This window comes from Lampetra planeri, chromosome 3, assembly GCF_965212315.1.
Source record: "Lampetra planeri chromosome 3, kcLamPlan1.2.h2, whole genome shotgun sequence".
In the NCBI taxonomy this organism is placed as follows: Eukaryota; Metazoa; Chordata; class Hyperoartia; order Petromyzontiformes; family Petromyzontidae; genus Lampetra; species Lampetra planeri.
Window position 1 is genome coordinate 25404487 of NC_136109.1, and position 26686 is coordinate 25431172.

Here is a 26686-nt window from a genome sequence, read left to right on the forward strand (position 1 = left end):
CAGTGGCCGTTAATGTACTCCTTATAGCGTCATCAGGGCCTACTTTGGCTCGGTTGTAAAAACCGTTGAAGTATTATTTATTAAGTTATTGCTTCAGGGAACTTGCACATAATTTAACTTGTTAAGTACAGTAAAACCTTGGATTGCGAGAAACTTGGTCTGCGAGTGTTTTGCAAGATGAGCAAAATATTAATTTGATAAACGAGCGAGGTCTTGCAATACGAGTAGTACGTACAGTATACGCTTTAACACGTAGGCTTTCGTGACTAATGTTATTCATAATCAACGTTTTTGGGTTTAGATCGCGTTATTTATAAATGTGTTGTAACCCTCCACCACCCGACACGGCCAATCAGTAAAAAAGTGTCACGTTGACAAAAGACAAATAGTTCACTGCTTTAGCCCACCGGTGTGTTGAAGCCACAACATTTACAATTTGAGTACGACGTTTCGCTGGTAATTGCATCCAGCATCATCGGCGAATTGCCCGATGATGCTGGATGCAATTACCAGCGAATTGCCCGATGATGCTGGATGCAATTACCAGCGAAACGTCGTACTCAAATTATAAATGTTGTGGCTTCAACACACCGGTGGGCTAAAGCAGTGAACTATTTGTCTTTTGTCAACGTGACACTTTTTTACTGATTGGCCGTGTCGGGTGGTGGAGGTTTACGACACATTTATAAATGACGCGATCTAAACCCAAAAACGTTGATTATGAGTATACGCTTTGTCTGCCGAGCGTCACGTGATCACAACTGAGCCGATGGTTCTTTCTCACTGCGGGATTGTGGGTAATCGTCTCCCATGCTCGGTCTCAGTCGGCGTGCCTCACTCGTATAGTCAACATCTGTGCGAGCGTAGACTGTTTATTATAGTGTTGTGACCACGTGTGTGTGCTTAAAGCATTTTTTTAATTTTGTGTCCAAGTGTAGTGACTGTTCTTTAGTAACTGTACTGCAAGTGAAAGTCGTCCTACACAATAACCCTCCTCTCCTCTCTCTCGTCTCCCTCACACCAGCCACGATTAAATTGAATTAATACATTTGATTACTTTATATTAAATTTAAATAATAAAAATATAAAAAGGTATTTTGTATTAATCCTTTTTATCTGAATACAGTATTTTTGGGTTGTGGAACGAATCATCTGAGTTTACATTATTTCTTATGGGGAAATTCTCTTTGATATACGAGTGCTTTGGATTACGAACACGTTTCCGGAACGAATGATGCTCGCAATCCAAGGTTTTACTGTAAAAGTAATAACAGTTTTTTTCAATCTGTCAATGTGTATCCTGCCATTATTGAAATAAATGCATATTTTGACGATTTGGCCTTCAGCCAAACATAGCATTATATATCCCCAGCCTCTCGCACTGACTACACGTAGCTCTGTTGTCTACCTTAACTAATTGTCTCTCTCAAGTGGGTGCAAGTGAGACTCTTCTTGAGGTTTAGAACCACAAGCATCCTGACCTTCAATGCTCTACTTGACATCGCCAACTACCTGGAAAGTTGATGCCTTTATTGATGTACACTTGCAGGTGCAGTTTAACCCCTAGTCAACACGTGTGGTTATCACAAGCATGCTGTGGGTTACATATGCGGGCTAGGTGTGGTTTTTGACCCATGTGTGGCTATGTATTTGGCATATCCATTTTAAAGATGTGTCCCACCCAAGCCAACTCGCTCTCCTAAACAGTTAATCTGATGTCTCCAATTAGTTTTGTTTCCTAATATTCGTGTGCCTCGTCCTATTGTCAGCGGGCATATTACATATGTCACTTACGGTGACGTACAACAACAACACAACCATATCATTCTAATGTTTCTGGTTCTTTCGGTAAAGTCACGTAGAAGGGAAAAAATAAAATAATACAATTAATAAAAATATAAAACAATACAATTCTCACATTGTTTTATATTTGTTATTTATTTTATTGTTTCCCTTCTACGTGACTTTACCAAAAGAACCAGAATATGAATCCCTGCAGTCACGAAAGCTCTAAATCAAAAATATCATTCTCGTTTACAATTTTAACTCGTAGACATTTTGAACATCCAGCATTTCCCTCCGAGCCTTCCTGGACACTAAAAGAGGAAACCCAGGATCCTCTTAGGCCCTGGTCAGTTGTTGTTGTTTGTCTTCATCTTCTGCTTCATCGTCTTCATCGTCTCCTTCATCTTCTTAACTTCGTCATCATCATCTTCTTGATCTTCTTGTGCATGTGCCGTGCGCGATGCAGTTTGGTGCGGGCGAGCGAGGAGGCCTACACGCTGGCGCTCGTGCACTTCGACTCGCCCGCCGTCCCGGCCGCGTGCGTCGCCTTCCTCGAGCTGCTGGCCGTCCCGACGGCGCGCGTGCGCGTGGACGTGCGCGCCGCGCGCCTCGTCAGCGCCCACCTCCTTGGCCCTTCCGAGCACGCCGTCCCCACCGCCGACTCCGGTTCCGTGCTGGGCTCCGACTCGGGTTCGGTGTCGAGCGCCGGCCGGGGCTCCACCTCTGGTGTTTCGTCTGTCTCCAGCGCCGCCAGGGACTTGGAAGCCCGGGAGTTGCTCCACAGTAGCCTGGGTGAGAGGGTCGTGGCTTTTGAGCGAGATTCGTTTTCACCGAGAAGGATGGGGAGGAATCGGGTGGACCTTTTTAATTTGGAGCAGAGAAACTTGTTTCAGAGAATTTATTTGTCAGCGTTGTCCTTTTCTACCTTTAGATATGGCTTTCAAACTACCCTGGGGACAGTGCTGCAGAATGAATAGTGATGAAAGTAGGTGTCATTAATCATAAGATTGATCAAACGTTCGGGCCCTCTGATACGGGACCTGGAAAGGTGAATATAACTTAACGAACTGGTGGTTGAATGCCTCTTCAAAACCTAATACATTACACCACCTTGACCTGCCGAACCATTTTAGTTTTTGATGTAACGTACAGCTCGGCAATTTAATGTAAAACAAGCCGGAGTGGGTGTCACATAGAGGCCATCCGCAGTCTAGTCAGGGCAACGGAAGGCAGTCAGGAGAGAGTATGTGTTTGGATTTTTGATTCGAAGCCAGGGATGCGTGGGAAGATAGTGCAAAGCGGAGGTCTCGGCAGTGGGGGGAGGTGGCCTGCTGGGGGAGTGGTAGGAGGATCTGGACTCGTATGTATGTTGGACTTCCTTTGCGCCGTACGTTGCCAACCGTGCTAATCGTAGGTGCCACATTGTGGCAGGCGGTGTTGTCGGAGGAGAAGCAAAGGTCAGGGCCCCAAGGGCCTCCACACGTCTAAAATAAAGCGTGCGTGGCTCTGAAAACATACAAAGACACGAGGTGGCACAACTTTTAATGCTGCGGTTGATGTTAGACACGAACCCAGTGTAACTGAACATTTTGTTTCATTTTCCACTCCCACCTCGCCCCCCCCCCCGCTCCGACCACACGTGTTGCCATCTCCCCGCCGTCGTCGCGTGCTGCAGTGGGGAGGCTGGTGGAGCTGGTGCACAGCGTGGAGCCGGCGGTCTCGTTCCTTCTCGGCGAACTGGAGAGCGCCATAGCCCTCGGGGTGGAGGAGGCTGGGCTGGACAGGTGCGGTTACGTTGTCAGAAGTGACGATGCGGTTGATTGTCGATTTGAGGTGCTCATTGAGGTGGGGGCCTCCCCTTTGTGGATCAGTTTCCCCTTGATGACAAAGGTGAATGGGGGAAGAGTGATGGCGCAGTGGTTAGCACATTGCGCTATTAACCTGGCGATGTGAGTTTGATTCCGTGCCACGGCTAACATTAGTGGTGAGGGATATCTGAACCATTCCCCCCGCGTCTTCTCCTTCGCTTCACAAACCTGCATTAACCGGCGTGATGAAGTATGGTCAGACAACCCCCATGACCAGTATGGCATTCGGAGTCGGTCGTGCGGCAGTGTATTGACAGAGAGGCGGGGGGGGGGGGGAAGTGGAGAGAGTTATATTCAAGAGTTGAACACAAAACAAGATGAACCTTTCAAAGCACACACATTTTTGAATGCACCGATCAAACAGCAAGTATAATTTTACATTCATGTGAGTTCCACACTCATGAATGATAATGTATTTAACCCCTTGTGTTTGCTGTTGATCCTGTGTGTTGATTGCCGTGCAGGCAAATGGGAGTCTGCTGTGTATCTTTGTATTGATTTTTGTATCTGCAATGTTCAAAGAGTAACTTTTGAAATTATACCCTCTATTAACTTTCTTGTAAGCTTCACGTTGAAGTCTTTATTGCGGCTATCCACGAACTCAGTTCATGCCTCCTGGCTCCCTATATCTTTGAAGCGGGTCCTCTGAACCGAAATTGCAGCTCTCGGCGCGTGGAACGAAACCCAAGCGCACCATGCCTTTTTAAATATGCGTGACGACGATACAAAAACACATAAAAGAAACTCGCGTTCTCTCTCGTGTGCCTCCCCTCCCCCATCTCATCTCTTCTCTCGTCCCTTCATCATCCAAAGCACATCGCTCAAGGCGGGCAGGGAGTGGGACCTGGTCGTGCACTTCTGTCGGGGGCACGGCGTGACCTTGACGGAGGTCTACCCTCGTGCCTGCGCCACCGCCGAACAGTGGCTGCCCTTCCTCGCCTTCGTCCACCACCACGCCTACCCCGTCGAGCAGGTCACAGAACCACGTAGTTGTTTTGATTGTCCACGTTATGTAACTCGGGGTTGCGCAGCGGGTTGGCACGCTGTGTAATGAATCCACCGACGATGAGAGTTATACCATTGGAACCTCATTTGCCAGTAAAAAATATGATAATTGTTTTTTTACCCTTCTCTCTGGCGTCATCTGGTCCAACCCATGTGAGACTAGGCTCTAAGGAAAGCTGTCTCGGGTGTGGACCAATCAACTTCAAGGACAGTGCACATTATCAGAGTTATGTTTTTTGTTTGCATTATGACTGCAGGTATTGTGGTCTATGTAAACATGACTCCTTGTAAAAAAGGTGTCAGTTTTGTTGCCAGATAGATGAGAGTTATGTTTTGATTTAAAGCTTTCGTGACTGCAGGGATTCATATTCTTGGTTCTTTCGGTAAAGTCACGTAGAAGGGAAATAATAAAATAATAAAAATATTAAACAATAAAAAATAAGGTGGGGGGGGGGCTCCCTTTTGTTTTATATTTATATTATATTATTATTTATATAATTTTATTATTTCCCTTCTACGTGACTTTACCGAAAGAACCAAGAAGGTGAGAGTTATGTTTCCGGCCACGGTTATCGTCGGTAGCGAGTGATATTTGAATGGGTCCTAGGTTAGGCCGACGTGTGGTCAGCCAACCACCGTGACTCGCATGGCATGGGGAGGCCCTCAAACGACAGAACTGAGCATGATAAATCAAACGCTTCAATGAGGGTATCTTTATTGGAATTGTGTGAACTCCACATGCAGACATATTCTTTATATTATCCAAGTGTTTTTTTTATCTTGCCTGTCTATGAATAAAAATGTGCAATGGGTTAAGCCAATTACGACATTTAAGGTTTAACCCACTACCCTAAGAGCATTCTATGTAAATGTTTATACGTGGCTTCTGTTTATTGTACAATATAGTTTGCATTTTGTTGCATTTACATGAGACGGAACCTCGAGATGTTACAGAGAAACAGTGGGATTCGCCTTTGAAAAGAGAAGAGAGGCAGTCATTCTTTCGGTCATAGGTAGAGGGGGAAAAGGGCATTCTCTTAATTTGGCCTGGACTTGATTAGGCAACATTAGATTGGTTTTGACCTCTAGGCAGTCTTAAAAACGTGTGGTTTGATGCATCTTACAATACCCTCTCCTTGTATTTCATAGAACCTATTGTAAGCGGCAATTTTCCATTGTCATTTCTCTCGTGCATGATCATGTTTATCGAGTGCTTGTTTGGCTAAAAGCCATGTTAATTTGCATTTAGTTGGGACTTGATGCAACAGGTGGTTATAGTCACCAGCGGCTAGCATCCAATTAAACAATTTAACATTGGTCCCAAGTGGCTACTTTCGAAATGAATTTCACCAGGAATGTGCACACCGATCAGCATCGTTTAATTTACGTTGAGGTGCTGGGAACGACTGTACTGATAACACATTTCAGTCTTATGAATCCATCTCAAAGTTCACGTGACGTTTTTAAATTATAAAGTGAATAAATGTGCATTATGTTCAAAATGCATTCAATAGATAGTGTTGTAAAATGAGCATACAAAGTCAATTTCTATTTGGACACATCATGTCAACCATTTCAGACAGTTTCAGATATAAATATTTGTAAACCTTTCCTGATAAAGGAGACATTCAGACGAAATGACTTTTTCATCCATGCTGGGATGGCGGTGATGGGGCATTCAATTTCACGTATGCGTCAAATCCATTGACTTCTTTCACAATTAAGCCATATTTTACAATACCACATTGATACACACCTTCATCCAAAATTATACCCGCATATGTACGATGCGGAGATTGCCTAATTTGTGGAACTGCCCAAAAGAGTCTTGAGACTTTATCCGAGTTAATAATTGCAAATCAATATGTTCTCTTCTTGGTTCTTTCGGTAAAGTCGCGTAGAAGGGAAATAATAAAATAATAAAAATAAAACATTAAATAATATACTAATATAATAAAATTATATAATATAATAAAATATTATTTTGTTATGCTTTATTTTTATTATTTTATTATCTCCCTTCTACGTGACTTTACCGAAAGAACCAAGAAGATGAATCCCTGCAGTCACGAAAGCTTTAAGTCGAAATTCAATATTTTCTCGTCAATGCTTCCAGGTCAAGACCCTGATCAACGGTTTCGGCCCTGCTCTCAGAAGCCACCTACTGCTGGCTTTCTCCAGCCTCCGGGGATGGAGCAAGGTGGCCGAGTCGCCCGACTTGTTCGGGGTCCTGATCGAGAGCCTGGCCTCTCCGCGGCCGTGCGCGTACCTGCTGAGCCAGGCCGTGAGCCACAGAGCACCTGTGCTCGGCGTGTTGGCTGCGGGCCTCCAGGTTTGTACCGCGTGGGATTCTCGGGTCCCACGGTTGGGGGGCGGGTTGAACACAGCTGTCTAAACTAAACTATGAACTAAACTTCTTGGTTCTTTCGGTAAAGTCGCGTAGAATGTAAATAATAAAATAATTAAACTTAAACATAATAAAATAATTCTCACGACGTTTCGGCCACAACGCAAGCAGCCGTCCTCAGGTGGACTCTGTCTTCTCGACAGACCTGTCTTCTCCACAGACCTGTTCTCCACCTGAGGACGGCTGCTTGCGTTGTAGCCGAAACGTCGTGATAATTATTTTATTATGTTTTATTTTTATTATTTTATTATTTACATTCTACGTGACTTTACCGAAAGAACCAAGAAGATGAATCCCTGCAGTCACGAAAGCTTTAAATCGAAATATGAACTAAACTCTTTTTATTTTACCATGTAAGGCCCACTGAGCAATGTAGCTATTTTTCAGACGCGGCCTGGCTATCACAAATGATAGCTCAACGTAGTGGCTTGTCATGTGGACATTTATATCAGCCGAAGATACTCTAAACGCACGTTTCTAAATGTGGAGGGAAAAACTGGAAGACCCGGAGAAAAATCCACGTGACCATGGGGAGACCATGCACACTCCAAATATACAGCCATCAGGGTTGGGATCGAACTCACGCTCTCTTGTATACCAAGCAAAGTAGTTAACATCTCGCCACCGTGGCATCTCGCCATTCGGTTTGATGGCCCAATTGACCAATTTCGAAAAATTACCCACAAACTACTCAATCGAGATTACATAAAGCATTCATCGCCTCTCCCCCCCTACTGGCCGACTATTGCCCGCTGGCAGGCTAGGTGCCGAGTAGAGATGCTCTCGAGATGCCCTTGCGTAAATGGTGCTCTATCGATAAACAAATAATTGCTGTTTATTACTGTTACTTGACTCCTCGAACAAGATTCAAATGGTTTAGGGGAAAAGTCTCACCTCTGTTTTCACGTGTGCCGCTGAAAGGGAGGTGACGATGGGCCACGAGGCTTGGTCGCGTCGTCGGCAACAACAGCCCCATCGCGCTGGCCCCGTGGCTTGTAGGTAGATTTATGCTTTCGGGAGGCAGGATTTTGGGAGTGGCCACAATTTTTTTTTAAGGGGCCCAAGTAATCAATCACAAAATTAAGCAGTCGATCAATCGCTTAATGGACTAATTGTCCCCATATCTAGTTTCCTCGCTGTGTATGCAGCCTCTTGAATGCGTGACTGGCATCTGATTTTCCTCTTCACCGCTGGACAAAATGACTTGCTGTTCTGTTGTTGTTTACCCCTGGTCCATTTTGTGATGGATTGTACAAAAGGACTAGCACGGGCTGATATTTCTCTTGTGTTTATTGCATAACTAATTCATACGGTGTGGTAGGGGAACAGTGGCGAACCGGTGAGTGCGCTGTGTTCTGAACTCGGCAACCCGAGTTATTTTCCTGTCCACAGCAAACAGTGGCGAGCTATAAGTGAACCCTCCCTCAGCCACTTCTGCCTTCACCAACCCACACTTGAATGAAGTATAGTCAAACAACTCCCACGGCCACTGCAGTATGGGGTGGTGGGGGGGGGGCCCTTTGTCCAGCATTATTTGTGTTTTAATGTGTGTTGTAAGGGACCATCAGGTTTATTATGCTGCTGTTTTTTTCCATTGAGAGCTGGACACGATCAACAGCCTGACCTTGTATAAGAATCCATGCCTCATGTACGTAACATAAGCTTTCAGAACGCTGGCAAAAAATTGGTCATGTGGTTATGGGTAATGGTGGAGTTATGATCATTTCCCGAGTCCATAACCACACCATGCAGAGCAGCAAATTGCCGAGTACCTGGCTGTGTGCACAGCAGAACTCCGCTGCGTTTCATTCACTGCACACACAATTTAATCTGCAGCCCGCTCCTGCTGTGTCACGGAACATACATGCACAAGCCTACGATAAATAAGTTTGTGACCTCTCTCCTCCTCTGCCCATCATTTTCAGAAATCTACAAGATGGTTAGGCTGTAACATTTGCACAGATTAGATGATTATGAGCGGAGATTGATAATGAAATTAACTGTTAATTTATTAAAGTAAAACTGGATTGTTATTATCGACTTGCATGTCTTACAAAGGCCACTTACTGCTATGACTTGTGAGGATGCTCATCTGCTCATCATTCCAAGGTTATGCAGTGAGCTGGCATTATGAGTTAAGGAGGTTGGATGTGTGGTTTAACAAAAATAATAATTGAAACTGTCTTCACGCATCAGCCTATTTATTCATCATTCCGTTCAGTAATTGTTATCGCTGATGCTGTTTAGTATTCCGCTGCTGCAAAAATGTGTCTTTGTAAACGCGCACTTTTTTTGTAACAATTTTCTATTTTACCAGGTAAGGCCCACTGAGCAATATAGCTCTTTTTTTAGAAGCGACAAGTTATAACTCAACTAAGTGGCTTATCAGGTGGAAATTTATAGCAACCAATTACTCTAAATGCACCTTTTTAAATGTGGAGGGAAACACCAGAGGACCCGGAGAAAAATCCATGCCACCACAGGGAGAGAGAGAGAGACATGCAAACTCCAAATATACAGCAGGCGTCTAGAGTCGGGATTGATCCCACGACCTCCTATATACCAGCCGAGGCATAACATCTTGCCGACGAGCACACGGCACGACCTCAAAGTAAAACCAGACAAGGCAACGATGTTGACTTGTTAGTCAGTCTGGCCCAGGAGCCCCCAGTAGGATCTCAGAGCCACACTTTGTTAGTTGGAGGTGGGGGGGGAGGTTGTCCTCTGATCAAATGGTTGCCGGGAGTTATTGTTGTGCCTTGGGGCTCAGCAACTGATTTAACAGATAGCCACGACGCCCACTGACGCGCACAGTGGCTGCGCCCCTGGCCCACAGACAGACACGCTGTCACGTGACGAACCTGCCGCATGTCTTGCAGGATGCACAGCCCGTGCGCTGCCTGTGCGCGTGGATCGCCGCGTCCGCAGCCGACCCCAGCGCCCGCTCAGCGTGGGCCCAAGCCTGGGATGCGGCGGAAGGGCAGCCCGAGGAAGGACCGGGGCAGGAGATGGCCGCGGTGTGGGGACTCTGTGCGCTTTCGGGCCTTGTGCAGGACTGCCTGGGGCGACGGCTGACTCACGTCCTCATTAGCGGTTTCCAGCTCTTTCTACCGGTACAGCCGTGACACATCCCTGCTGCCGCTCGAGTGTAGCCCTCTCTGGGTTCGCTCCATACGCGTGAAGTGTGTGTGGGTTTTTGTCAATGACCCCTAAGCGTGGTAAATAAAGGAAAGTAATTTGTGGGGCGAGGGATGTAAAAAAAGGCATGTCTGAATGAATAATACAAATGTTTATATGTATTGAGGTATAGGTTGGGTTCAGATGAGTTCCCGAGCCATACAGTCTGTTAATTACCTCTCCACAGCCTTTAGAAATGTATTTTTCCAATATACATTTGAACTCATCATGCGCAACTCATCAGTTGTGCTTTTCTCTCCCTGCAGAAGTGTCCCTTCCAGCATTTGCTGCATATGTTTGAGCTCTGCATGGAGCAGAAGGACTACAGCTGCGCCAAACTGAAGCTCCAGGATTTCATACGGGACCTGGATGATGTGGGTGCTACCATTTATTTTTTGTTTATAAAAATCTTTTTTTCTTTTCTAATGTACATTCTTCCAATGTCGCGAGCCTCAATGCATGTGAAGGAGTTGATGACGAAAATTGTTTCCAAGCATAATTGCAGTTATTTTCTACCGAGTTGCGTATGACATCCCAAACAATGTAACAGACATCGCAGAAAGACCGTGAAAGATGACGCGGAGCAGAAACCCTTTTGATGTCTCTTCAGTAGATCTCTTTTAGCCAAACAATAGCCCCTTTAAATGGTGCTATTTCCTTTATAAAGCATTCATTTATGAATTGTTAAAACACAAGACTGAGTCTGATTTTTTGTGAATAATAAACCCTGTGATGTGTTTTGTATGTCTCCATCAGTGGCCCATTGCAAAATTCATATTCTTAGGTTTTTTCGGTAAAGTCACGTAGGTAAAACATCAAAATTAATAAAAATAAAATAATTATTAATTTTGATGTTTTACCTACGTGACTTTACCGAAAAAACCTAAGAATATGAATCCTTGCAGTCACGAAAGCTTCAAATCTAGAACCATTGCAAAATCTCTTGTAATATGCCCGATCCCATAATATCTCAGAAGCTGTACAGGGTTAAACAACCCTGAGAGTGCTCGAATGGGCAACTACCACGCATGAAACAGACAAGTAGGCTGCTACTGCGAGGCTACATTGTCAAAAGAAGTCGGTGCAGCTAAATAAATTTCCGTGCTTTTCACCTTCACCAGCAAGTACTGACCACCATGTTTAAGTATGGTCATATGACCTCTCACAGCGGTGGACTAACAAAAAGCGTTGTACAAGTGCAATTGTTGATGACCATGTTGAAACCATCTCACCCGATGTGTACCTGGAGCGCGAGGAGCGGCAGCGTAGTGGTTCGCGCACTGCGCTACGAACCTGGCGGCCTGAGTTAGATTCCTGACCATGGCTAATGTCACAAACGAACTAGTCCTTGACCTCGACTAGATTAAGTCTGCTTGGTGCAGTGTGTAAACAGCAGCATTTGAAAGGCAACCGGCAGCCAGACGGTCATGATGCTAGCCCACACGGCCACCATGTGCGCTTTCCCGGCCTTCATAGGTGCTCATCAACAGCACTTGCCCCAGCAGTCTCTTGAAAGCTACACGGGGGAATCTTTCGTTTCGTATGTGCGCAGCTGAAGGTGTTGTGCCCGCACGGGGACAACGAGGGGGTCTCCGTGGAGTGGCTGGAGACGCAGGCCTCCATGCTCCTGCTGCTGCTCATTGAGCGCAGCGACACACCCTATCAACTTCACCGCCTCTTCCGCCTGCTCTCCAAGTCGCAGCGCATCCTGAAGTCCACTGGTATGTGCCATATGCTTTACGCAGCCGTCATCATCTTCTCTCGGCCAGCTCATCTTCCTCACCCCTAACCCACCACCCCCATAGAATCAAAACTTTTCTAAATAAGAGATAGATTGATGTTTCGGCTGTCTTAAATACTTCCACTCCCAGTGACACCATTGCTATGTACTGTCTCTTCTAAACCCTTAAGTGCATGGGGTTGGCTGGTCGGATTTTATTTTTCCATACACTTTAACTCTCCGCCTCTTCTCCCATCATATGAATGAATGAACTTGCATTCGTATTGTGCTCTAGCATAAAGCAAAACGTCTCGGAGGGCAGATCCCCCAATTGGCAGCTGCCCACTGTCTTCACATCTCGTTTCACCACATCCCACCATCTTACCCTCAAATCTCCCGCTGCTCATCCTGCCCTGCCTCCGGCATCTCAACAGTGCACGTGGTGAACGCTTTCAACCCTCCCGTTGAAAGGGAGCCGTTCGGAAGGAAAGAGGTGACTAACTCGCGCGCCCTGCCACTCCCCCGCAGTGCACGACTTCACGGCGCTGAGCGAGCTGCTGGAGATCCTGCGCGGCTCGGGGGTTTGCGTTGCGCCATCGGTGCTGGCGGAGTTCAGCGCCGAGGCCCTGAGAGCCGACTGTGTGCGCATCACCGCGAGCCTGCAGGACAGGGGGCTCTTCACGCAGGCCAAGCAGGTGGCCGCCCTCGTGAGCCTTCCCGTCGGCGACATGGTCGTTAACGAGGTGGGCGCCCCCTTCCCGAACGTCAGAGATGGCGCGAGATGGCGCCGGGGTCGGTGACGTGGCCGAGTGGTGGGGCGCGCTTGTCCGCGCCGCTTGACGCGGAGGTTCGCGATTTTGTCGCGTGGCGGGAGGAGGGTCAGAGGTCGCAACCAGGTACCCGATACCCGGCTACCCGTACCCGGCCGGGTACAGGTAGCCGTTTGCGACCCTGGTGCGGCCGGGTACGGGTAGGCCGTGAGTCACTGGTGAGTAGCCGTTTGTCACTCATTTCGGGTAGGGTACGGGTAGGGAACGGGTACCCGTACCCATTTGCGACCCTGGTGCGGCCGGGTACGGGTAAGGAATCAAAACCCGTTTGCGACCTCTGAGGAGGGTAGAGCTGAAAATTGCTCCCAATATGATACAAGAAGCACTTTAAAAAATGTAAACTGCTTTGCCAAGTTACCGGTCGCACTAGCAAAAGACGTTTGAAGTGTCTGATGGTTGATCTGTAGGTAAGTTGTAACCAATTTTTTTTACTTGAAAAAAAAATACATTGCACTTTTCATGCATTTTACCAAAATGTTTTCCTTGTAAAGTTTTTAAAAGGGAAACGCTCTTGAAAAGTTCGTATATTTTGCCTTTCATTACAGATCATTCATTCCATCGGCACCATGAAGGACAAAAGCCAGTGGCAGGAGCCGAAGGTGAGGGTCTACTTTTGGAAGCGCTGCCACAGCACCTTCGAGGACATCACAATGTCCCCCCGAAAGGCCGCAGAGTTTTTCAAAACGCAGGCATCGGAGCTTTCCAAGTGGCATGCGGAGTCGGACAGCAAAACGCCGGACGCTCACAGCAGAACTGGGACCGCTACGGAGCTTGTGTACGAGGAGCTCTGCTTGCTCACACTCTCCGGCCACTGGCTCGGCAGCGACAAGACGGCGCGTGCCGAGGAGTTGGAAGCAACGGAGAAGCGGTGTTGGTTTCACAAAATCCGGCTGCTTTTGTCCACGGGCAGAAGCCTTCGTCCAACATTAAGCAGGCACAGAATCGAGGATTACCTGGAGACTGACGTACTGGGCTTGAGCCAAACCATCGCAAAGTTCTGTTTCTCAGACCACGCCCTCCTCAATGAGCCACTCCAGCTATCCCTCAAGAGGCTGCCCTCCTTGTCGGAGAGCATCGTGCGATCGCAGGACGAGCCGGTGAACTTTGAGAAAGACCCTACCGTGCTGGACGTGCACGAGACCCAAGCCCTGCGGACGCTGGTGAACCAGTCGTTGGACGCGAGTAAGATTTCGGAGGCCGTCCGCGTGTGCCGCTACTTTGGCCTCAGCTGCTTCGATGTACGATTGGCCATGGGCTGCCTTGCGCTGGCCCGGGGGGAGGAGAGTGTCGAAAGCCTGCCCACGGACATCCTGAGCATCCTCACAAGCGACGGTGACACTCCCACTGCTCGGCATCGGAGCTTGAGCGGTGAGAACTGGCATCCCGATTTAACTTTGGCGGCGTCTAACGGTCCTTTCCTTCCCCTCCTTCCCCTCCTTCCCTCTCCCTCCTCTTTCTCAAATTCAGCTACAACAGTAGTTTCAGTTTTCAACACTTTACATTCTGGGGGTGTCAACAAATATTTTTCACCGATTTTTTTTTTACATGTGAACTGCTGTAAAGGAAGGATACATTTGTTTGGGGGGCGGGTGGAAGCACGTTTAGTTTATATATTCAAGTTGATTTGCATGATTAATACTGTAGTTTTGCATGTACACACACCCGTGCAGTACGGATGGCAGGGTGAGGTTAATGGGCTCATAGAGATCTTGAATGGAATGAGATGCGCTAGCGCTGAATATCAATGAGCATGTAAATATCAGTGGGCAATAGCATACTCTAGAGATTGTTTAATATTGGTGTGGAGTCTGCAGCGAGACAGCTGGTGTGTTTGCCGCCAATAAGTAATTTGTTTGAGACTGAATCCGCTCAAGAAATGCACAAGCAGTCCTTGTGGCACAGCCTGACCTTCAAAACAACACTCAATTGACTCCGTGAATCAGAATTTAAATCTTTATTTAGACTGGAGGAATCCGATGAGCTATGAAGGCTGGTCAGCAAGTATACGCATCCTTTAAAATCAGTAGCAGTTCAGGGGGAAATAATTGCCTTAATAATTGGCCACTGTCTTACGATGTGGAGGTTGTATGTCTGTTGAACTTCTTTCACACCGTACGTAGCCAACTGCGTGAATCTGAGATGCGGTGATGGAACAATGACTCCACCAAATATGCACCCATACCTCTCATTATACAATCGTCCCCCAGCACACAAAGACAAATGTCCCCCGTGTGACCTTAACAGACTTTTGGGGCAAGTGCTGGTGGCGTGCAGCACCCTATGAGGGCTGGCACGGCACACGAGGCGGCGAGTTGTCAGCACCACGCACTTCTTAAACACAAAGAGCAGTTCTAAAGAAACGAGTTGCGGCGTGCGGCGGGCGGGTTTTCAGCCATTGCGTTCAAACCGTGGCGCCGCCCTTCCCTCTGCGCAGTGTCGAGTACCAGCTCGTTCGTGTTGGTCCCCTCGGAGGAAGAGAACGGGGTGGCGAGGGCGATCTCCGCGCTGGCGGGCGCGTGCACCTTCGGCGGGCAGTTCTGCCGCCAGGTGCTCAACGCGTACGAGCTGGCAAAGGTGCGGTGCGAGGAAGCTTGTGTGCGCGCCTTCGGTCGTTTGCTGTTACTCGCCTCTACGATCCTGAACTACGCCGCGTGCAATGAATAACTCGATCTTTCAATTCTTTGCAAAAAGTCAAAGTTGGAAAAATGACTCGCTTCAAATAAAATGTCAGGGTCCGCTGCCGGATGAAGGCCTCTGTATGCCTTGTCTGATCGTGGGAGTTGTTTAATCATGCTTCACCACACCGGTTGGTGCAGGGGTGCAGGTTGGTGAAGGGGTGCAGGTTGGTGCAGCAGGGGTGCAGGTTGGTGAAGGGGTGCAGGTTGGTGAAGGGGTGCAGGTTGGTGCAGGGGTGCAGGTTGGTGCAGGTTGGTGCAGGTTGGTGCAGGTTGGTGCAGGGGTGCAGGTTGGTGCAGGGGTGCAGGTTGGTAAAGGGGTGCAGGTTGGTGCAGGGGTGCAGGTTGGTGAAGGGGTGGCCCCTAAACTGGTTCAGATATTGCTCGCAAGTTACGTTGGCCAATGTCTGGAGTCGGTGCACTCACAACTACGCCGTCACTCCCTTTTGGTATACCCGTAATCATATCTGTCGTTCGCATGTGCGCGGTTCTGTACTGCATTTGAGCACATTACCGCTCGAGTTATTAGCGTATTACAATTATGTTACAATTCTTGCATGAATCAAAAGTGTAAAAAATGTCCATGCTCAAACAAACATCTCCTTTCGGCATCCCCTGAGCCAGCAATGGAAATTCCACATTACCGGGGCAAATGCCATTGTTTCCATCGGACTAGAGGCACCACGGTGGCAAGATGTTAACCTACTCACGTCCTTATCTGGCCGGGCGGCTCAGCAGTAGGGCCAGCTGCTCACAAGAGTCTGCAAGTTAAAATCCTGGTTGTCAATTGATTCAGCCCATCATACCTCATGGGGTAGATAAAACAAGTAGCAGCCAGCAGTAGTTGTCATATGGACAGACTCAACCCCTGCCATAGGTATGCCTAATTTCCAGCATTTGTTCAGGGGCTGCAAACAGGAGGTGAGTGCTGTCTCAATGTTCACTTGAGCAGGAAATCATTTTGACTTTGAGTAGCTCTCACCGTATTGGTGACCTGACGAGACGTGTGAAGATAATGGCCATGGGTGTGGGAGCCCATCACTGAAATAATAAGACTGCAGGCGGCTTTTGTAATTTGTAAAGGTCAAACAGTCGTGGCTCCAAAGTAGGGAAGCTCCTTCGTCGTAGAGCGCGTTAATTGAAAAACACTGCGCTTTGAATTCACCTACAGGCAGATGGGCATTTTTTTAGTGGCCAAAATTATAGAGAGTACAATTTCAGAGTGTACATTGGTCATGGTGATAGAGGCGGCAAGGCCTCGATAACACATTCCTGCGGAGGGAGCTGGTAGGAACGTTGGGTTGCTCGGTCAATGGCCAGGGTCAACGGCGGCGTGGTGTATTCCGCAAATATGGCCGACTGTGAGGGCGGGCACAAGCTGGCATGAGTAGGTTAAATGTTGAGTTTTATAAGGGCACCACGGGGTGACCAGCCCCTCCCCACCCAGCCCCACCCCACCCTCCCCACCCAGCCCCTCCCCACCCTCCCCTTCCCACCCAGCCCCACCCTCCCCACCCAGCCCCTCCCCACCCTCCCCTCTCCACCCAGCCCCTCCCTCCCCACCCAAGCCCCTCCCTGCACGACGGACGGACACAATAATCCCCTGTGGGCTGGTGTAACCAGGAGGTTCCTACCAGTAAAAGTAGTGAACAATATTGACAAGGTGCCCTTTGGAGCAAAAATATGGAAGATGACATTGGTGTGTAGGTGGAGACAATATTTAACAATGTGGCTCTTAAAAAAAAACAATTAAAAAAAGTCTGAATTTGACAGTGTTTGCATCTATATTTTTTTTATCAGGGATAATAACGACGGTTGTCAAAACCTAATCGGTCTCATTACTGTAAAACTTGACCGTGGATAAGCGGTAGCTAAAGTTTTTCAGGTTGAAGTGTCGAAACATGAATGCGCATCCATTGACTTATCTGGAAAATCCTCATGGAGTGTCAACACTTGTTTTCTTTAACACGAGGTCCTGCATTGCTATGGTTAGCGAGTTTCACTGATAATAAGTGTTTGTTTGGCATGTGGGAAGAAGCGATCTAATGCTCACGAGCCGATATGCTGTACTGCCATCTCGCCGTTGTTGACGATGCCACCTTGCCCACCTTGCCCACCGTGGGGCTTCAGGACCTGGGCCGGGACTTTGCGTCTGTGCTGAGCGGAGACGGAGAGGCTTTGATCCGCGATGTCCTGAGCTCGGAGCGCCCGGACCGAGTGGCGCGTGCGCGTATGCTGGCCGACACCCGGCGCGTTCCGGCAGAAACCATCGCCACTCTCCTTGCCGGCATCATCGAGCGATCCTTACTGTCCGTGGACAGTCCCGGTGAATTTTTTTTGTGGTTCGCTTATGTTTGTGTATTTATGTTGAACTTCTTTCGCGCTGTGTACGTAGCCAACCGTGCTAATCGGAGGTGCGGGGGGAAGGACAAAATACTAAACGCACAAATACTTTTAAGGAAATTCGTTTTAAATCTAGATTTAAAAATTTTAGATTTAAAACTGCATAGCACCAGTGGCTTCCTGATATCGGAAGGAAGATAATTCCAGATGGCTGCAAAAGCGCATATGAAACAACACGATGTAGTGACTGTCTTTGTTCCGTGGTTATCCAAAAGCTGCTGCAACGATGACTGGAGTTTGCTTGATGGTTTATGCTCCTTGACAAGATCAGCAAGCTATTGTGGTTCATGTGTGGGGCAAACACTTCGCGTGTATTGTTTGGCAACCGGAAGCCAATACAACTCAGCGAGCACTGGACGGACGCGGTCGGATCTTGTGGCTTGATTTCGTTGTTTAAAAAATAATAGCCTCTTTGATTTGTTGAATTGTATTTTAATGTGACGTATTTGTGACACACACCATAGTGCGCATTATAGTGACTGAAGGTCACGTTTTCATTGGAATTACATGGTCCAAAGGAACATTTAGTCTGTGGGTGGTTGGTATGAGTTATTTTTTCTTTAAGTTAACCCCCCCCCTTCCATTGTGACTCACTAATTCTGACAGACTGATTTGCTGCGGATCTATCATCCTACGCTCCATCAATGGAATTCTGATTTCTTGTTAAGCTGGGTGAGTGTACTGGCAGACTATAATATCGACTGTAGCCTGGTTCTTAACCTCAGTGAGTGTACTGGCAGTCTCTCTCAGGCATTCTCACCCAGTACGCTCACTCAGGTTAAGAACCAAGCTACAGTCTACATGATAGACTTCCAGTACGCTCACTCAGTTTAATAACCATTGCTATAGTCTACATTACAGACTGCCAATACGTTCACCAGCTTAAAAACCAGGCTACAGTCTACATTAGACTGCCAGTACACTCACCGAGGTTAAGAACCAGGCTACAGTCTACATTATAGACTGTCAGTACACTCACCCAGCTTAATAACCAGGCTACAGTCTACATTATAGACTGTCAATACACTCACCCAGTTTAATAACCAGTCTACATTATAGACTGCCAGTACACTCACTCCGATTAAGAACCAGGCTACAGTCTAAATGGGTGTTTTTTTGTTTTTTATTATTTAAAAAAAATTGTATTCACTTTATTTTTTGTTATTATTTTTCTTCTATGTACGTGACTTTACCGAAATAACCAAATAATTTAAATGGCTTGTTAAAAAGTGGCGTTATAAATAGCTAACCTGTCTCCTAAGCCAGATGATATATCTATAATACATATACATACACAATTGCCAATTATACTGCATGCAGGCTTTAGACCAGGGGTCCTCAAACTTTTTAAACAGGGGGCCAGTTCACTGTCCCTCAGACCGTTGGAGGGCCGGACTATAGTTAAAAAAAACTATGAACAAATTCCTATGCACACTGCATATATCTTATTTTGAAGTGAAGAAACAAAACGGGAACAAATACAATATTTAAAATGAAGAACAAGTAAAGTTAAATCAACAAACTTGCCAGTATTTCAATGGGAACTATAGGCCTGCTTTTGGCTAATGAGATGGTCAATGTCCGGTTCCATATTTGTCACTGCTAGTCGTAACAAGTGATGCAAGTGTGCATCCGTTAGTCTAGATCTGGTTGGAGATTTCAAATGTTTCATTCTGGAAAAAGTTTGTTCACAGACATAAGCGCTGCCAAAGATGGTTGCCATTTTGAGTGCATGGTTCCTGAGATGAGGATATGTCTCAGAGGGGAGAAATGCATAGAAATTATGAAGGCTGCTTGACTTGAATGCGTCTTTCAGAGAGTCACAATTCTGCAGTTCAGCCAGTTCCATTTGGTAAATTGTATCCACATTTTCAATGTCAATAGAAAATGGGTTACGGAAAAGCTGTATGTCCTGTTCATGGAGATGAAGCTCTTTAAATCTAAATTGGAACTCCTTTTGCAATTTTTCCAGTGAATCCACACATGTTTTGTTTGGGAATGCAACCAATGGTTTTTCCGCTAACAGATTTTGAGTTGTGGGGAGATGGCAGAAGTTTTCCTCCTTCACTTGTTTGATGAGGAGGCCTAATTTTACTTCAAATGCTTTGACATGTGATTGCACATCACAGATGAGCTTCCCCTTTCCTTGAAGTTGCACATTGAAACTGTTGAGTAGCTCTGTTACATTTGTCAGAAAGGCAAGGTGCCATTTCCATTCTGCATCATTGAGCTCTGGTACTTCTTTGTTTTTTGAAAACAGAAAAGCTGTAATCTGTGGAAGTAAGTCATAGAAACGTTTCAAAACTCTCCCTCGACTCAGCCAACGAACTTCTGTGTGGTACAGAACATCTTCATAGTCAACATTTAGCTCAGACAGAAATTCCTGAAATTGTCTGTGGTTTAGTGCATGAGCTCTAATGAAGTTAACAGAGTCCCACTTCAGTGATTTACTACACAGCGCTTGTTGGTGGATGAGGCAGTGTATGGCTATTGGATGAGAATGGTTATGTTTGTCCATCTCTTGGTTAATGCGAGCAATTACTCCTTTCTTAGACCCCACCATGCTAGGAGCACCATCAGTTGTCACACTGGCTAGTTTAGCCCAGTTTAGCTCCAAACCATTCACAGTTTGGCAAACCTTTTCATAGATATCCTCTCCTGTAGTTGTTCCTTTGATGCTTTGCAGTGCAGCAAGCTCTTCTGTGACTTTGAAATAGTCATTCGTCCCACGAATAAAAATTAGAAGTTGTGCAGAATCACGAACATCATTGCTTTCGTCGAGTGCCAAGGAAAAATAGGAAAGTTTTTTTTGTGGAGTTTTGCAAATGCTGATGGAAATTGTCTCCCATTTCTTCAATCCTCTTTGTAATTGTAGTTCCTGAAAGACTCACTGTACTAAATAAATCGGCCTTCTCTGGACACATCTCTTTGGCAACAGAAAGAAGGCATTTTTTAACAAATTCTCCCTCAACGAATGGTCTGCCAGTGCACACTATTAGCTTGGCAACTTGAAAACTTGCTCGCAGTGATGAAATATTTAGCTGCTTCTGCTTCACAAAAGTATTTTGCTGAGTTGTTAATGTATTTTTCAGTTTTAATATTTTATCTTTTCTCACTTCTCCGACCAAACAATCATATTTATCTTTATGTTGAGTTTCATAGTGTCGACGTAAATTGTATTCTTTGAACACAGACACTATATTCTGGCATATCAGACACACAGCTCTTTCCTTGTACTGCATGAAAAAGTAATCACAAGTCCACTTTTTTGAATATCCTACACTCCGAGTAAATTTTTCTCTTTCTTGACATCATTGTTTCCTAGGGAGTCAAAATTGCTATTAGTAAAATACCAATATATATACAGCGCTACAAAAACAATATACCAGCAATAACTTTGCCCACACAGAGACATACAGACTGCACTGCCCATCAATGCAGTCTGATTGGGGGAACTCCGCTTTTATCCCAGGCTCACACTGGTGCGGGTGCCATTAAAAAGTTAATTACACCTGCAGTTTTGTTCACAGATCGCAGCCCAATGAGTGCTCACCAGCGCAGCCCAATTAGTGCTCACCAGCGCAGCCCAATTAGTGCTCACAAGCGCAGCCCAATTAGTGACCATGGGCCGGATAAATGCCCTCGGTGGGCCGCATGTGGCCCGCGGGCCGTAGTTTGAGGACCCCTGCTTTAGACGTTCCTATCCTCTGCCTGTGACTGATTGTATCCACAAAACAAATACCGTATTCAGTGCAGAAATTCTCTTCCCCCTCCCCCCCAATACCTTCTCCCTAAACTTCCCCTCCCCTAAAAAAATTTAATTCCTCCTCTGCCCCATGTTATCATCATGCACACTCATTCCTCAGTGTATGGTTTATTGGGTTGTGGTCACGGATGCGTTATAAATTCAGGATGACATTGTATAACAATTTCTAAATCATACATTGCTCATAGCACACCGAGCCAGTGAGCCATAGCACAACACCCGCAAAACTGCAACGTCTGCTGAATCTCAGGCCACGTCTCTCTAACACGGCAGCATAGGTTTTCGCGGATGTGCTGTGTGCAGCTCTCCGATGTGTTTTCCGGTTTCAGCAAATGCATCGGGGGAGAGAGAGAGAGAGAGTCTATTGTGTACAGATCGAACTGCTAAAACGCTTTCCCAAACAAACGTCATTTCTCATCTTGCGCTGACCACAGGGAAAGAATCAACGACGCGCCCAGTCTACCGGTCGGAGGAGGGCAAGCAAGGCTTCCTGCAGTTGCTCAAGCTGTGCGCTGACCCGCCGGCACTCGGAATGAAACTCATGACTGCCTCTGCCAAGCTCGGGGGTGAGCCACCCCCTGACCGTTTGAACTCCCCCCCCCACCACCCCGACCCCTAAAGTCTGGACGCAGAAACCTTTGCGCCAGGTGCGCGGTACGGTGGCTGTTTTGCGCGCTTTGTATAATAACGCGCACGGCAGACATGTGGGTGACTATCGTGCGGGGGGGTGTTTTCTGTCGAGGCATGTTCACCGGCATCGCTTGCAGGGCACTCGATGTCGTAAAATCTCAGAAGCTAAGCAGGTTTGAGCTTGCGTAGTGCTTCGACGGGTGACTGACGTGCGCAAACAGGTTGTCATATGGCTGCAGGGTAACATGGTGGCCTGCAGAAGCGGTGTGGCAAAATTTGTTGTTTTACTGTATTTATATGTTCACGCATGTAGAGTATATGGACATCCCTGTGCCAATCTGTTCCTGGATTAGGGCCTCCCCAAGCCGTGCGAGTCGTGAGGGTTATTTTGACTGTACTTCACCACGCTGGTCAGTGTGGGTTTGGTGATATGGAAGCCTAAACCTGGTAACATATAAGTACTGTACAACATTTAATGTTGTTGTTGCATTGCTGTGTGCTGCCCACAACATAGCCTCACAGCATAACATGTTACACATGGTGGTCCGTCCGGCTTCCAGGATGTGATGAGGTTGGTCATATTCCGGGTGATTCGGTCGAACTGCCATACAATTTTTAATCAGATTTACACGATTACATGAACGCACATCTTTTTTGTAATGCTGTTCAGTTTACATGCTGAAGTCCTCGGGATTGCTTGACATTCTAGAATGATGCAACTTTGTCGTGTTGCTTGTTATTTTTGGCTCTCTGCCACGTCTGCCACATCAATTACCCGTGAAAGTGGCACGGCGAATTGGACCATGCCGGTTGGCTTCTGGAAATGATAAATGGCAGTGGTGTTGCACCCAAAAAAAAACGCAAATGTTCTGGTGAATTCCCGGAGGTGAGGAATTTTGTGTGCGCACACGTTGCATGAAGCCAGTTAAGCCCAAGTGATATTCGTGAATCCAAGAAGGCTCTGCTCGCCATTGACTTGCGCTCGAGGGGTGTGAATGTCTGCTCCTGCCATGCCCCATCGTCGCTTTCTAATGAGCAATGTTAGGAGGCGTTGCGACCGTTTCGCCGTTTGCTGTACTCGGGCGGAGAGGCGTTTTTGATGGTTGCGCTGCTCCTAGCATATTACGCGATGGAAATTGGTTGACCTCGTGTCTTATTAAGTGCATTACAATTTCCCCAGTGGCCGAACAGGGGGTTGGCAGGGAATGAATTGCACAGTCTGATGGAGTGCTTGCCCGCTGATAACCAAAATCGCGAGCCGTGCGCGGGTCACGGAGGCTCGCCGTGGGGTGGGCCACGTGTAATTTGCCGTTGGAGTCGTTTAAAACGGGTGGGGGGGGGGGAACCTATTCGTTATTGAGGGCCAAAATCGGACCTTTTTGGCAAGTCGCAACGTTGACAATAACGCAAAAAATAATTAGGGATCACCTTTACCCGCACTGCTGCGGTGGCAGTACCCGCTGTCCTCTCAAACACGGCGATGTCGGATCACGCTTCCCAAGTAGGCACGCAGAGTTGGCTCACTCGCAGTGACAAGTATCGTTTGCGGGCCCGCTTCGAAGCAGAAGGGCTGTGCATGGCTGCGGGCCGTGTGATATTAAGGTTCCCTCCCCCCACCCATGGCATATAACAGCTATGGTTGAGAATTACTTTTTTTAAAACACCTGTGAAAGCTGCGTCTGTGTGTGCACACGCGCTTGCGTTTTTTTTTAACCTTTGCTGGATCGGTGTTGGATGTTTGGGCATGCACCATGTGCAGGCGGCAACAAGTCGGCTTGTGTGGAGCTCTTGCTGCTGGCCCACGAGTGCTTCACCATCGCGTGCCACATGGAGGGCATCGTGGAGGTCCTTCGGGTGGCCAAGCATCTCACCCATCACTGCCTGGTGCCTGCCAAGGAGTACAACCTCATGGTGGGTCCGAGCCTTCATCCAGCAGTGGATTGATCAATGGATGATGAAGAGCCAATGGGACCAGTAATCACTTTTGCAGTGGGAGATAGGGATTCAAATAAATATAGTAAAACATTACTTATTGCTGTATAAACAAAGGAGTGCATAAAGCAGCGTTGTGAATGTTTTACAATGTAGTCAAACATTAACAATCAGTAGCTTACAAAGTGCTAAATAAACCAAACGTAATCTGTAAAACACCCGTCATCAATAAAATGCAAATATTCATTAATTAAAATTGTCTACATGACACAGTGCTCATTGCTGCCAAGTTAAGCATTATTAATGGCCCTTTCAAGCAAACATTTATTTACACGTAATTTAAATTCCGGACACTGGATTGGCGAATCATACTGCGGGTGGGTTAATGCATTCCCAAACACTGCCATTTATAATAAACTAGCTGTACTACCCGGCTTCGCCCGGGACTTGGATTCACCACGCCCGGCCTCCTTTGTCTCCCCAGTGGCAATGTTCACACACCACACCAGTTACTCGTTTGAGGCTGAGTCGACCTAGGAAAGGCCCAGGACCAGTTCAAATAATCGTCACCGGTGTTGGCCGTGAGCGGGAATCGAACTCGGGTCGCCGGGTTCGTAGCGTAGTGTAGCGCTAAGCACTACACATGCGTGGGTGACATGACAGACGTGACGTCACAGCTCACTTGCCGTGCAAAATATATGCATTATTGCGCCCCCCACCCCCCCAAAAAAAACCAAAAGTGTATTTTTATAATTGTTGCATGGTGTACAGTCTGGAAAGTACCCACATGGCAAATTTAAAGTTTGTTGCATGTCCGGAAGTACGCTAAACATTTTGAACAGACACACATAATCACAAATTTCTCTTTTATCTCGACCTTGATGCACATTTAGTGCAAAGCACCCTTAAAGGCTGCAGAATTTCTGTCTGATTTTTTTGTATTCAGTTAATGCGATTTCACGCGACTTCCCGCAGTCAAAACACCCGATACATTGACGAAATATATATATGTAGATAAATAAATGTTCTTTGAGTGGATGTCCACCCACATAGCCACAGAGCCACTTTGCAGCCTCCTCCTCCAACCTGTAGGGCAACCAATCCGCCCGGCATGCCCCGACGCACTTTACAGCCGAAGGCGATGTGCGCCATGATCTCCTGCTCCCCGCATTCACACATTGGGCTGTCACGTTGGCCCCATTGATGGTTCAGAAGCAGCACATACTCCCTGGTCACACCGGAAGCGCTGTAACTGCACCCATTGGTGCCTTGGGAGGTCAAAGCCAGGCATGTGGACGGATTGATCGCCTACGAGGTCCTTGTTCGGCACTTTCACGGCTCTCCATTCGTCGCTCCAGGCAGTGTGGGTATCCCACATACTCCACTCTTCAGACTGTTGTATTTCCAACACTGGGTGTTGGGACTTGAGGCGCACGGGTGGTGGCTTGAAAATGTCGACGTGAAGGGGTAACTCCGTCACCGCATGTAACATTGTCCAGCATATTGGCGGCAAATTTTTGGCGGGGGGACGTTGCACACAGCACAGGCAGCCATGGTAGCGGGGTTGTCCTTATTGCACCCGAGATGGTTCTCATGGTGACATTCAGCTGAGTACATAGCAATTTTTGGTGTAAGCTGATCGAGTCCATACGGGTGCACAGTTATTCCGCTGCAGAGTAGCACAGAGACAGGCCAGCCAGCCGGGCCAGCAGACCGTTCCGCAAGAACGGTGCGGCGTCAGGCTCTTGTTCCAACGTCACTCCACGGAACACCACCCACTTTGGGTCATGTCTTATTAAGTGGACATTTAGGTGCACTTTGAGCTCATAGGTGGCCCTATGTCGGATGAGAGAGAGCGCGAGACCATTCAGAAACCTTGGAAACTAACCGGGAGCCAGTGCAGCAAATCCAAACCTAGAACCGGAGTAATCATCTTCTTCTGAGTATTTGCCACACTATAATAATGATGAACGATAAAATATTAATATTGTTATTGAGCCATTAGTTTAATTCGTTTAATCCACTATATACACAATCTACTTTATTGGGCATTACTCTTCTTCAGAGCAGATCAAGAAGACAGATATTTCCAAAAATGTAAATCCTATCAAAATTCTAAGTAGAGTTTTTTTTTGGGTTAGATCGCTAAAATATATAAACGAAACAGATGGACTCCTCCACAAATCTGGCTGTCGCCTGATGAAGCTAGTTGTAATTACTGGTGAAACGTCGTACTCAGATTGTCAACGTTGTGGCTTGGCTCTCCAACACACCGGTGTGCTGTACTAGTGACGAATTGGCCACGTTCTGTTTACGTGACAAACCTTACTAGTTGGCTGTGTCAGTTGGTGGCAGGTTTTAACAACACATTTTTTATTTAAGCGATCTAACCCAAAAAAAAACCTCTTATGGATGATATCGGTCGCGAAAGCCTCCTACGTGTTAAAAATAATAAAAACATTTATTGAATAAGTAGAGTCGTTTACTA

At 46.9% G+C, this 26686-nt stretch overlaps 1 protein-coding gene across 2 annotated transcripts in view; it reads left to right on the forward strand.

Annotated features, from left to right (window-relative positions):
* The window catches only part of SPG11 (SPG11 vesicle trafficking associated, spatacsin), a 109919-nt gene that overhangs the window by 65777 nt on the left and 17456 nt on the right, over window positions 1–26686 (forward strand). For both annotated transcript variants that reach the window (XM_078592453.1, XM_078592454.1), the window contains exons 23-35: window positions 2252–2577; window positions 3461–3569; window positions 4467–4626; window positions 6775–6990; window positions 9945–10178; window positions 10509–10616; window positions 11795–11963; window positions 12491–12705; window positions 13338–14160; window positions 15227–15366; window positions 17598–17793; window positions 22071–22202; window positions 24026–24177. In XM_078592453.1, coding sequence (XP_078448579.1) covers window positions 2252–2577; window positions 3461–3569; window positions 4467–4626; window positions 6775–6990; window positions 9945–10178; window positions 10509–10616; window positions 11795–11963; window positions 12491–12705; window positions 13338–14160; window positions 15227–15366; window positions 17598–17793; window positions 22071–22202; window positions 24026–24177 — 2980 coding nt within the window. The remainder of the gene's footprint in view (window positions 1–2251; window positions 2578–3460; window positions 3570–4466; window positions 4627–6774; window positions 6991–9944; window positions 10179–10508; window positions 10617–11794; window positions 11964–12490; window positions 12706–13337; window positions 14161–15226; window positions 15367–17597; window positions 17794–22070; window positions 22203–24025; window positions 24178–26686) is intronic.